Source organism: Arachis hypogaea, chromosome 12 (assembly GCF_003086295.3).
Source record: "Arachis hypogaea cultivar Tifrunner chromosome 12, arahy.Tifrunner.gnm2.J5K5, whole genome shotgun sequence".
Classification (NCBI taxonomy): Eukaryota; Viridiplantae; Streptophyta; class Magnoliopsida; order Fabales; family Fabaceae; genus Arachis; species Arachis hypogaea.
The window spans coordinates 9,656,554-9,670,374 of NC_092047.1; the positions used below are offsets into that span (position 1 = coordinate 9,656,554).

At 33.6% G+C, this 13,821-nt stretch overlaps 1 protein-coding gene across 1 annotated transcript; it reads right to left on the minus strand.

Annotated features, from left to right (window-relative positions):
• Nucleotides 1–5,001: 5,001 nt before the first annotated feature.
• Nucleotides 5,002–6,344, minus strand: LOC112729645 (uncharacterized mitochondrial protein AtMg00810-like). The gene is made up of 2 exons (XM_025779811.1): nucleotides 6,279–6,344; nucleotides 5,002–6,225 (listed from the first exon to the last, which is right to left on the minus strand). Exons 1-2 carry the CDS (start codon nucleotides 6,342–6,344, stop codon nucleotides 5,002–5,004), a joined length of 1,290 nt encoding a protein of 429 aa, XP_025635596.1.
• Between the last annotated feature and the right edge of the window lie 7,477 nt (nucleotides 6,345–13,821).

Consider the following 13,821-nt stretch of genomic DNA (forward strand, 5'->3'; position numbering starts at 1 on the left):
AAAAAAAAGAATTTAAAGAACCTCTGCCACAGGAGAACAGAGAATTGAAAAGAAAAAAAAAGAAAGAACGAAAAGAAAAGGAGAGAAGCAGAGATGATTGTTTACCTACTGAAAACGAGCAGAGATATGGTGGTGAATCCACCGAGATTTTTTTTCTAGAGATACATCGGCCAATCCAGGGGATGGTCACGCACCTGTAAGACAGAGATTGCTTACAGAGGTTATGTTTGCATACATCGGCTCAAGAGAATCGCACTTGTAAGACAGAGTTTGCTTACAGAGGTTATGACACTAGAAATCAAACTCAGATAAAGGTTGTTGAGTTGCATCGAGAGCGGGTCGAAACCGACAGATGAGTGATAAACCCCGTTTTTAAGGTTTATCATGTATAGATTTTAAGGGTTTTATCAATAATCTTCCACACTTATTCATATAAAACTGCATGATTTTGTGTTCCTTTCCCAACTTTGCTTCATAGATGGAAACATGCTTCTTTTGCATCAAAATTAATATATTGTAATCCTCCTCTATTACCATTCGATGTTGTGATCCGTTTGTTAAGTAGTTTCAGAAGTTATAGGGCAAAAATGGCTAAGAGGAGTGAAGGAAGCATGCATGAATGGAAGGAGCATGGAATAAAGTAGAATTTTGGAATTTGGGCATGTGCGCGCACGCGCACCGTACGCGGACGCGCGGATGTGCACCCCCAGAGCCGGCTAGATGGAGCCAAAGCGAGAAGCTGGCACGCTTATACGGCTGGGCCATAAAACCTTGGACGCGCACGCGCACTGTACGCATGCACGTAAATCGCAAAAAACCCCAGGTGCGCGTACGCGTACTGTACGCGTACGCGCCGATGTGCGCACGTGATTTTTTAAAGGGAAAACGTGACCAGCGATTTCAGGCAGTCCCAGGCCCTGTTTTTGGGCAGAATTTTGGAGGGAAAAGCATAAGAAGACCAAGGATTAGGGGGGTTAGGACAATTAGTCATAATTCTAGATATTTTGGGTAGTTAGTTACATTTTGCTTTTAGAGAGAGAAACTCCAACTTCTCTCTAGGATTTCACTTTCTCCATTGCAATTCTCCTTTAATTTCTTGGTGAGATCCATTGCTAATTCATTTTTACTTTGATACAAGTTGTAGATCTACTCTTCTTCTACTCTCAATTAGTGCTCTTTTGATTCTATCTCTTGGATCTAGATTTGTGACCTTGTTACTTTGAATTTTGATTAATGAATTGAGGAATTTCATTCAATTGCTTGATTGTTGATGATTGTTTGGATTAGATAGCTTTAATTCAATTATTTTCTTTCAATTACATGTCTTCTATGATTGCCTACCAATTATTTGTGATAATGACAACCCTAGCTATGGAGTAGATTTCTCTCACTTGACTTAGGGGTTGAGTTATTGGAGATACTTGAGTAGTGGATATCAATTGTTGATTAGGAATTGAGAATTGCTAATTGATTTGGAGTGCACTAAAGCTAGACTTTCCTAGGGTGAGACTAGGACTTGTGACTCAAGTTAGTTATTTTCACTTGACTTTCCTCCATTATTAGGGGGTTAACTAAGTGAAGTAACAATCAATTCTTATCTCAATTGAAGGAAACTATAATGATGGAACTTCCAATGCTTACCCCTAGCCAAGGCTTTTATTCCAATTAATTGCTTGTCTACTTTTGTTAGCTTGAATTCTTGCACCAACTCTCAAAATCACAAAAGATTTCCTAATCAATGATGCGCATTCCAAGGCAAATTCTAGGGAGAACGACCCGGGATCAATTCTCTCGGTCATAGATTTTAGAATTGTTTGATGCGATATTTGCATGTTGGTTAGACTATATTCACGATTGGATTCATTACTAATTTCTAACCGGCATAAGAATATTACGACCATCAATGAGCTCATTACCTGCACTAGAGATAGACATGCATCATACTTGTTTGCGCATATTTATTTGTGAGTGTATTTTCTGTGATTGTGGGTGTGCCAAATGATTGTTTGAATTCTGTATTCTTTAATAGTTGAATTAGATAATACCTTGTTGATTGTTATTGCTGACCAAGTATATATAAAATGAACTTACCCCTATCTCCACCCCTTTAAGCTACAGGTGCGAAGGTTTAGTGCGGAGCTATAGGAGCATAGAAGATTCTGTTTACAAGTTGAGTTGTTAGATTTTATTTTCCCTTCGTCATTTACTGTTTTAGTTTTCAGAAGGGTAGGAATTGTATTTGAGGATCTTTGAGTAAGTCTATGTATATAATGCTACGTGGATATATATAATTTTGTGATTAAATAATTTAAAGTATCGGCTCTTCATTTTCTTGGTGAAAGTTTCGGTTCGTATTCGTAAAGACTCAATATTAAAAATGTATAGTATGAAATTGAAGGTTTAAAGGTAAGTAACGCCCGAGCTTTTATTAGTGCGATCATGAGGTACTAATAGTTAGGGTGTTACATCTATAAATTCAACCACTAATGTTATTTAAAAAAAAAATTTAAAATAAAATTTTAATATAAATATTTTAATTTAATTACAAACTATATATTACTGCTAATGAGTAATTGTCATACAAGTAAAATTATTACTCATTTATTTTATTATTTTATATATTAAAAATAGTTAAACTTTAAATTTAATTAATTTTATAAAATTTTTATTAAAAAAATTACTATGTGTATTTTTATTTAAAAAATTTTAAAAAATACTTTATATATTTTTATATATTATTCTGTAGAAGGCACAAATTCATATACTAGTTTTATACAAAATTTGATATACAATATAATAGAAGTCACCTACATATACTTTGCTAAAAGTAATGATGAGAAAATAAAAAAAAAACCACAAATCATTCAATTTTGGGGTAATGTTCAAATTCGTCCCTGAAAAATCACGCGATCTTTATTTTCGTCCCCGAATGATTTTTTTAATCAAATTAGTCCCTGAAAGATAAACTGTTAGTCAAATTAGTCCTTCCGTCAATTGGATGATGACGTGTCATGTTAAGTGCCATGTGGCATGATGACGTGACACGCTGCATGATGACGTGACACGCCACGTGGCAGGTCAGTAACACGTGGCACGCCACGTGATAGGTCAGTGACATGTGTCACTTGTTGACATATAAAAAAGATTTTTATTAGTCAAAATAGTCTTTGAAAGTCCAGACGTAAGTCATTTTCATCCCTCAAATTTTAAAAATTAGTCAAACTAGTCCTTATATAATTTTTTTTATTTTTTCTTCATAAAATTATCTCTCTCCTTTAATTCTTCTCAAAATCTCTCTTATTCTTTTCTATTCTAAAATATTTTTCTTACATATATACTTAAAATTGAAATTTATGTATATTAACCTAAACAAAGTTATATGCTCAAAATAAAAATTTATGTATGTTAATCTAAACAAAGTTATACCACTTTTTTTTTTATTACATCTTTTTTTTTTTCCATTACGATATTACTTATATATAGGATGTAATGGTAGTGATACTTAAAGTCAAAATTCAAGAAGATCCACAAATTTTGCTTCAATTTCAAACTTTACAAAATATTGAAAATTTGTTGGTTAATTATTATTATTATTATTATTATTATTATTATTATTATTATTATTATTATTATTATTATTATAAACGAATTGCTTCTTAAGCGTAATACATGCAAACATCATAATAAATTTTTGTGTGTTTCATATGTTTGAGATAGATCATATAATTTTTCTTTTAATTTCACAAATCAATGAGATAAAATGAAATAGGAAATATTATATCTATGCATAACACAGACTACTCCGCACTAGTACATTATATAAATAGATATGCTTTGTATTAAAATAAAATTTCTTTTGTTTTAAATGAAATATTTAAAAAATTATATTAGAATATTAAGATTCAAAAAGTGATTTCATAAACCAGTTTTTCAATTATTGAGTTTTACTATATAAATTAAATAATAATAAAAGTTATAATTTTAAAAATTTAAAAAATTTAAAATTTAAAATAATTACTATATTATTTAGTAAAATTTAAAATTTAAAATTTTTAAATATATAATCAACAATAATTTGATAAACTCATTTAAATAAAAAAAATTCACATAAAAATTTACAATTTGAAAATGTAAAATTTTAAAATACAAATGACAAAATAACTTTATAAAAATTTAATTATTTTTATTATTTTATGTAAAGAGAATTTTATTTATTAAGGTTTAAAAAATAATATTAAAATTAGTAGTATAAAAAATATTATAAATTTAATATTATAAAAAAATTATATAAGGACTAGTTTGACTAATTTTTAAAATTTGAGGGATAAAAATGACTTACGTCTGGACTTTCAAGGACTATTTTGACTAATAAAAACTTTTTTATATGTCAAGTGACACATGGCATGCCACGTGTCACTGACCTGTCACGTGGCGTGCCACGTGTTACTGACCTGCCACGTGGCATGTCACGTATTCATGTCACGTGACATGTCATCATCTAATTAACGGAAGGACTAATTTGACTAACAGTTTATCTTTCAGAGACTAATTTGATTAAAAAAATCATTCGGAGACGAAAATGAAGATCGCGTGATCTTTCAGGGACGAATTTAAACATTAACCCATTCAATTTTATTAAGTTATGTAACAAATTGATAATATTAACTTACATTTTATCATCTTGTAAATATCAACTTGAGTTTTATCATCTTATTTATTTACAACATATATGTTAGCAATTTATTCTTTGACTTAGTCAAAGATCATAACTACCTGCCTTATTCAAATCATAGCTTTCTTAACTATTTACATAATTCTATATGATAAAAAAAAAGAGGAGAGCAGAGATTGAAGAAGAAGAGAAGAGAAATTGAAGAGAAAGAGAGAGTAGCTTGCTTAACTAATTTGGTAAAAGTGAATTAGAGTTGTGATTACAATAACAACACTATAACTAACACATACAACTGGTTATATAAGCTGACTACTCTATCATACACCATGCTATCTGATTTTATTATGTTGCTCAACACTTACTCCATCATGCACTCTGCTGCTAAAGTCTTTAGGTTTGCTGCCATTCTGCAAGGCTCCTTCATTACTAGGCATGGCTGGCTCATTAACTATTCCTGCTACCCCTTCAGCAGTGGCACTACACAGCAAATTTGTCTCAACATTCAACCTTGCTCTAGCATTGTCAAACATTCCAAAGAAAATTGCCTTTGTCAGAATGTCTGCCAACTGAACAGATCCCGAAACATGGCTAACTTTTACCACTTCCTTTGCTACATAGTCCCTCACAAAATGAAGATCAATTTCAAAGTGTTTAGACTTTGAATGCAGGATGGGGTTGCTTGCCAAAAGCACAACACTCAGGTTGTCACAATATATGGTGGGAATAGAAGCTGTGACCCTTAGCTCACTTAGCAGGTTCTTGATCCATATAAGTTCTGCAATTAGATCTGCCATAGCTCTGTATTCAGTCTCTGTGCTTGACCTGGCCACCAAAGATTGCTTCTTAGAAGACCAGGAAACCAAGTTTCTTCCTAAGAAAACACACATACCACCAGTTGATTTTTTGTCATCAGGATCTCCTCCCCAATCCGAATCACAATAGGCTGTGATGTTCAACGAGTCATTCTTACGGAGATGTAAGTCATATTTGATTGTTCCACTTGCATACCTAGGGATTCTTTTAACTAGTTTCCAATGCGATTCCAATGGGTCTTGCATGAACTGAGAGAGTTTGCTTACAACATAGGCGAGCTCTGGTCTTGTGATGGTGAGATATTGAAGACTTCCTACCACTGAATGATAAAGGGCTGGTTCATCAAACCTGTCACCACCAAACTGAGAGATTTTCAGTGATGATGGGAGAGGTGTTTTACAGGGCTTGCAGCCCGTCATACATACCTTTCCTAGTAAATTGGTAACGTATTTCTCTTGGCTGAGTAACAATCCACCACCCTTAGTCTTGCTAACCTGAATGCCTAGAAAATAATGAAGATCGCCCATATCCTTGAGTGCAAACTTGCAATTCAGCTGGTTCACTACAGCCATCATAGCACTTGTTGAGCTTCTAGTGATGATCACATCATCTACATACACAAGTACAAAGGTGGTAGCATTGGCATCAAACTTGGTGGAGACTGAAACATCAGAGGCTGTGACAGTGAATCCAAGCTGATGCAGAGCTGTAGACAACTTATGATACCAGGCCCTCAGAGCCTATTTCAGGCCATATAATGCCTTGGTAAGTTTGCATACCAGCTTCCCATCACCTTGCACATAGCCCTGTGGCTATCGCATATACACATCTTCAAGTAACTCTCCATGTAAAAATTCATTGTTGACATCCAATTGTCTAATTGACTAATTGTTTGCCAATGCAAGTGTTAAGACTATCCTGATTGAAGTTGGTTTGACTACCAGACTGTAGGTCTCTATGAAATCGAACCCAGGTTTCTGAGAGAAGCCTTGAGTGACCAGCCTGGCCTTGTACTTTTGTAGTGTGCTGTCTGATAAACCCCATTTTTAGGGTTTATCCTGTGCTTAATCTAGTGGATTTTATCCATTATTCTCACACTTATTCATACAATTCGCATGTTTTACGTTTTTCTTCCTGATTTTGTGCTATGATTGAAAACATACTTCTTTGGCCTTATATTTGCTAATATTAATCCTCTCTTATTACCATTCGATGTCGTGATATGTGCGTTAAGTAATTTTAGGGATTATAGGGCAGGAATGACTTAGAGAATGGAGAGGAAGCTTGCAAAAATGGAAGGAACACAAGAAACTAAGGAGATGACCAGCGAGCACCGACGCGCACGCATGGCTCACGCGAGTGCGCAGAATGGAGAAATTTACAGCGACGCGTGCGCGTACCTGACGCGTACGCGTGGATTGGAGTCTGCACAAAAGACGCACACGCGTGCCTGATGCGTACGCGTGACAAGAAAATTTGCCAAATCACGCGCACGCGTGATTGACGCATACGCGTGACCTGCGCGATCTGCAGAATTAAGAGCAAATGTTGGGGACGATTTCTGGGCTGTTTTTGACCCAGTTTTCGGCACAGAAAACACATATTAGAGGCTATAAAGTGGGGGAATCCATTCATTAAAAAATACAACATTCATAATTCACAAATTTAGGTTTTAGATGTAGTTCCAGAGAGAGAGGCTCTCTCCTCTCTCTTAGGTTTTTAGGATTAGGATTCCTCTTAGTTTATGGTTATTTTTTCATTCTAGGTTCAATGTTCCTTTATTTTAGTTTCTCTTCTACTTTTATTTACTCTATTACTTTAGTTGCTCTATTTCTTTTGGTAATTACTTATGTTGCCAAATTGGCTTATGAACTCTTCATATTAGATTTGAATTTATGTTTAAATGCAATTTGAGGTATTTCAGATTTATGATTGCTTTCTTCTATTTATGATATAAATAATTTAGATTTCCCCCCTTTACTTTGGTTGAGTAATTGGTGACACTTGAGTTGTCAAACTCAGCTGTTGATTGAAAATTGGAAATTGCTGATTGATTTGGATCCCTCTAAAGCTAGTCTTTCCACAGGAGTTGACTAGGACTTGAGGAATCAAATTGATTAGTCCACTTGACTTTCCTTTATTTAGTAAGGGTTAACTAAGTGGGAGCAATAAATATTTCTCATCACACCTGATAAGGATAACTAGGATGGGATTTCCAGTTCTTATTCCTTGCAATGGTTTTCATGATTATTTATTTACTTTATTGTTAATTTATTTCCCTGTTACCTATTTCAAAAAACCCAAAAAGATACCTTTTCCATAACCAATAATAAATACACCTCCCTGCAATTCCTTGAGAGATGACCCGAGATTTAAATACTTCGGTAATAATTTATATTGGGTTTTGTTACTTGTGACAACCAAAGCTTTTGTACGAAAGGATTTCTTGTCGGTCTAGAAGCTATACTTGCAACGAGAACTTAATTGTGAAAATTCTAGACTGCGCAAAAATTCCGTTCGTCACAGTCAGCGTTATACTTGACTCTAAAGACCCACTTGCTGCCAATAGCTTCTCGGTTCTCTGGTAGAGGTACAAGCTGCCATGTCATGTTCTTAAGCAGGGCTTGATCCATGGCTTCTTTCCGGTTCGGGTGAACCATGGCCTCTCTCATTGACCGTGGCTCCACTGCAGCATGATAAACCTTTGGTCGAAGACTGCCAGTCTTGCTTCGAGTGATCATATGGTGTATGTTTTGAGTACTAGGCATAGGTTCACAACTTGGAAGAATAATTTCTAGAGCTGAGATTGGGACTGGGATAAGTGTGGCTGAGGGTGCTCTCTGAGAGATGAGGAGTGGAGATGCAATGGGAGAAATTGGGGCTGGGGATGAAGCTGAAGGCGAGTGACAGGTGACAGAAGGACAAGTGGTGTTTATGGAAGCTTGAGAGCAGGGTTGAGAAGAGAGTTGAAAAGCTCCCGAGTGGCTTGTGACATGGGATGGAGGTAGGGGAGGGCTGGGAATCAAAGGAATGGCTGGCATTGGTGTAATTGTCTCAGACTTGTTCTGCTCATCAGTGACATTCATGAGATGTTTTTCAATTTTGAAAGGAAACTGCATCTCATTGAACACAACATTTCGTGTGATCACCACTTTGCTTTCTGGTGTGAGACATTTGTACCCTTTGTGAGCAGTACCATATCCCAAGAACATATAGGGTGCTGACCAAAACTCAAGCTTGTGACGATTGAACGGTCGCAAGTGAGAGAAGAAGAGGCAGCCAAATACCCGTGGACAGCTGTAGTCTGGCTTCTTACCAAGGAGCTTCTCTGTTGGAGACATGTTTCCTAAGGTTGGTGTTGGTAGAATATTGATGAGTTGAGCTGCAGTGAGAAAGGCATCACCCCAGTATCTCATTGGCACTCCAGAACCAGCCATAAGTGTCATTTCCATCTCTACTACATGCCTGTGTTTGCGCTCTACAGTTTCATTCTGTTGATGGATATGAAGGCATAAAAATCTGTGCCTGATCCCTTGTGATTGAAGTTCTTTTGATAAGCTAACATACTCAGTAGCATTGTCAGATTGAAACAATTTAATTTTTGTGCCAAATTGTAATTCAACCATCTTTGGAAAATTAAAGAAAACTTATTTGAATTGTTACCGTGCTCTAATTAGATAAAGCCAAGTAAATTTAGAAAATGCATCGATAAAATTAACAAAATAGAAGTTTCTCTTCAAATCTAGCATAGGAGCAGGACCCATATGTCTGAATACACTAATTCTAAAGGGGATTGATACACTATATTTGAACTTGGAAATGGTAATTGGTGTGACTTGCCTATATTACAGGCTGTACAAAGCTCTTTATTTTCAACAAATGACAAATTGCAATCTTTCAAGACTGCACTAACTACTTTGTTTGCTGCATGTCCCAACCTTTCACGCACAAGAGAAATTGCTCAGTTGTGGACATGGTGGAGTTGTAAGCAGCTGAACTTATTGAAGGAAAAATCTTGACAAATTTATACATCTCCTAATCAACTTCACCCTGTAAAATCAACTCTTTGGTTTCTTGTGATTTGACACAACAACCATGAGCATCAAACTCAAAAAGCACATTGTTATCATAGCAGAATTGATACACACTCAAAAAATTTTTGGTTATTTTAGGCACATGTAACAATTTTTGCAACAAAAACTTTCTAGAACTCAAATCAATTTTTAAAAATGGAAATTTCCAATAGAGGTGATTTACAAACCTGTTCCGTTTCCCACAATTACTTGTTCTGACCCCTCATAGCTTTTGCTGCTCATCACATTTTGAGGATCTGGTGTCATATGGTGTGTCGCACCACTGTCCGGATACTAGTTTTGATCATAGCTGGTGGATGGTGTTTTTAGAGTACTCAAGTGAGCTTGTGGCTGTGGCCTGACTTGTGTATGCTCATAACCCTCTCTTGAAATCTGGCTTTCATTCCCACATGACGAATCATACCTGAACCAGCATCTGTGAGCTGTATGGCCAACCTTATCACATAGCTGACAAACTGATCTGTTACCTCCACCATCATATCGTCTGTCATTTTGACCACCACTGGCAAATCTTCTATCATTGTCATTGAATCCTCCATCAGACCTTCCATAAGCCCTTCTTTCATTGCCAGAGAAACCGTCTCTCATCGTTCTTCCACCTCGTCTTCTGAAATCACTTCTGAAATCTCCTTTGAAATGCCCTCGACCTCCATAATTGTTTGAGTACTGAGCTATATTTTCTTGGATTGACAAATCTGACCTCCTGAATTTTTCTATCATACTTTCATGTGCAAAAAGCAAAGACTCTAACTCTCCTACTGAGGCACTAGATGATCTTGAGACTACAGCTGTAATCAACGGTCCATATTTCTCTGTTAAGCCATTGAGTATGGCACTAACATGATCACTTTCCCTTACTGGTTCCTCAACTGAGGCTAATGTATCTATTGTTTCTTTAATTTCTAACACATAGCTACTGGCAGAACTTCCAATTTTAATGCTACTCAATTTGTTCTTTAATTTCAGAATTCTTGCTCGAATTTGTGATGCAAAATGATCCTCTAACCTTCTCCATACCTAATATGTGTACAAGCAGCCCACCATCCGAGTAGTGAAGGAGTTGGTCATCGACGCCAACAACCAAGATTTGAGTAGAGCATCTTGTCGCTTCCATCTTGAAAATTCTGGATTCTTCTCTCCTGAAGCTGTGAACTAAGCTGGAATACCTTCTCCTATGATGTGAGCTAACAGATCGTGACCTTCGATTGTCGATTCCGCTTGATCTTTTCATTGGAGAAATTTGTCGTCATCAAGCTTCATCGAAATTGGTGAGGACGTGAAGTTAGGTTGACACTGAACCTGAGCTTCAGCCATTTCTGTGTTTATCTCCATGGTGATTGAACGAACCACAGCTCTGATACCATGAAAAAGTATCAGTATCGAACTGAAGGGGAGAGCAGAGATTGAAGAAGAAGAGAAGAGAAATTGGAGAGAGAGAGAGAGAGAGAGAGAGAGAGAGAGAGAGAGAGAGAGAGAGAGAGAGAGAGAGAGAGAGAGAAAGTAGCTTGCTTAACTGATTTGGTAAAGGTGAACTAGAGTTGTGATTACAATAACAACACTATAACTAACACATACAGCTGGTTATATAAGTTGAGCCTAATGACAGCTTGCAACTAATTCTAATATGAGAGAGTGTGTGTAACTGACTCTGCTGACTCAGCTTGGCCTAATTAACTTAGCAACTAATTCAGTTTCAGCTCAAACACTACTCTATCACTCTTTTTTTTATTTGTAAAATGTACATTCTTCTTCGTTATAATTTTTAAAAAATTCTCTTTAATCCATGTTAAATTTTTTGTGTTAACTAATGTTAATTTTATCCATTTTTCAAGAAAAAATAAATTATTTTTTTACAAAAATGCCCTTTAACAAAAATTTATTTTTTTGTCATTAAATTTTGCTTACCAAAATACTCTTTAATAAATTAATTTTTATTGATTAAATTATATTTTTACCAAAATATTTTTAAAAAATTTTAATAATTAAATTATTTTTTCTAAGATACTCTTCAATAATTTTTTAATTATTGAATTATAATTTTTCCAAAATTTTTGTTAATAATTATTTTTATATTTTATTTTCTGATATCAATATATATTATTTTAACATTAAATAAAAAATCTTAGTAAGAATATTTTTCGATATCAATATATATTAATTGTTATACATATTAACAGTGGTAAGAACTTTTTATTTAATGTTAAAATAATATATATTGATATCGAAAAATTAATAATAAAATATAAAAATAATTGTTAACAAAAATTTTGGTAAAATTATAATTTAATAATTAAAAAAATATTGAAAGATATCTTAGAAAAAATAATTTAATTATTAATTTTTTTAAATATTTTGGTAAAAATATAATTTAATTAATAAAAAAATAATTTATTAAAGAGTATTTTGATAAGCAAAATTTAATGACAAAAAAAGTAAAAATTTTTTAAAGGGTATTTGTGTAAAAAATAATTTATTTTTTCTTAAAAAATAGATAAAGTTAACATTAGTTAACACAAAAAATTAAAAATAAATTAAAAAAAAAGTTTTTTTAAAGTTATAAAGAAGGAGAATGTACATTTTATAAATAGAGATGAAAAGAGTGTCATTTCAGTATTGCTCAAGAGAAAGAAATAAAATTTTCTCAAAAAAACATAAAAAACAAATTTGACTATTTACACCCCGTGATAAGAAAATCTCTTTTTATCAAAATACCTCACATCCTTAATTAATATTGAATTATGAGTTTAGTGAACGCAATAAAGCCACGAAATATATCATTATCAAGTCCTAAGAGATAGTCAAAGCTCTACCAAAATATCGTGATAGCAAATATGGAAGAGTTTCTCGTATCAGGGAACACTTGAAATCTGATCTGAGCAAGGGACAACAAAAGGAAAGTCATATCAAAAGAAAGATTTCAAAGCATTTATAATTTGGTTTAGTTCTATATATAAACATAAATTGTGATAGATAGACGTCTAAACCAAGCTAAATTTGTATGTAGTCTCAAAATTAAGCTCCTAGTCTTGTATATCCCTGAAGGAATATTTGATCTGATCTGATGAGACATATCTTTATATATGTTTATGGTTATTTGAAACTTTAAAGCTTTTTCTTTTCCTGATGCTAACGTTCTTTAATTCTAAGTATTACAATATCACCTACTCGCACACACTATATAATCACACACGTAATATTTAAAAATTTTCATCTATTATTTAATTTCAACTAAATTTTAAATTTAGATATAGTATCTTAAGAGGCACCAAAATTTGTTATTACTAAAACCTCAGCTGCAAACTTTAAAGCTTTCAAATACACATAGATACCTATATTAGAAAACAAAATGGTAGAATATTTAAAGAAAAAGTTGAAATGTCATTTTGGTAATGAACCCAAATTAGATCTAGATAAATAAAGTCTATAATTCTATTTATTATCATCGTAATTCGCACCTATAAATTTATTGTTTTTTAATAAATTGTCATAGATCCTTTAATTAAACTTAAATCTATCTTAAATTAATTCTTAATATGTTGGGCTATAAAATATCATAAAAATATTGATTCTGTTAGATAAATAACAAAAGATTTGAACAACGTAAATAATAGGCTAATTTTTTGGCCTACCAAAGATTAAAAAAACCTACCTCAATCAAGTAATAAAAAATTCTTTTATCTTATCTTTTTAAATTTTTAACTATCCGTCGCCGCTGTCTCTCCTAAAAACTCTATCAGCACCATTGTTGTCCAACCAGCTTTCCACTAGATTTGCAACAAAAACAATTGTTCCTTTTGTATGTAAAATGAAGGGTTAAGTATAATTTTAGTCCCTAAGGTATAAACTAAATTTTTTTCGTCCTCAACCTTTTTTTTTTCATACAAAATCATTCTTAAAGTTTAAAACCAAATTTTAAAATCGTCACTTTTATTTAAATATTAACATTTTGGACCAAATTACTCGTAGCAAAAAAATTATAAAATAAAAAAAAGAAAAATTAAGAAAAAGAGGGTGTTTCTACTCCTGCGAAGGGGGAAAGAATGAAGAAAGAGGAAGAGAAGAAGAAAAAGCTATTCACAATCCACCTCTGTCTCCTCTTCCGCCGCTATCTCCGTACAATTTTGGTCCCTAAGGTAAGGACAACTTTAAAACCAAGTAAAACCTTAGGGACGATTTTGTATGCAAGAAAAGATTGGGGACGAAAAAATTTTTTGGCATATATCTTAGATATCAAAATCGTAC

Coding starts and splice junctions, on each gene's coding strand:
- LOC112729645 (XM_025779811.1), bottom strand. CDS start 6,344: ATGAATTTTTACATGGAGAGTTACTTGAAGATGTGTATATGCGATAGC. Junction 6,226..6,278: donor GCCACAGGGCTATGTGCAAG/GTGATGGGAAGC, acceptor GGCCTGAAATAG/GCTCTGAGGGCCTGGTATCA.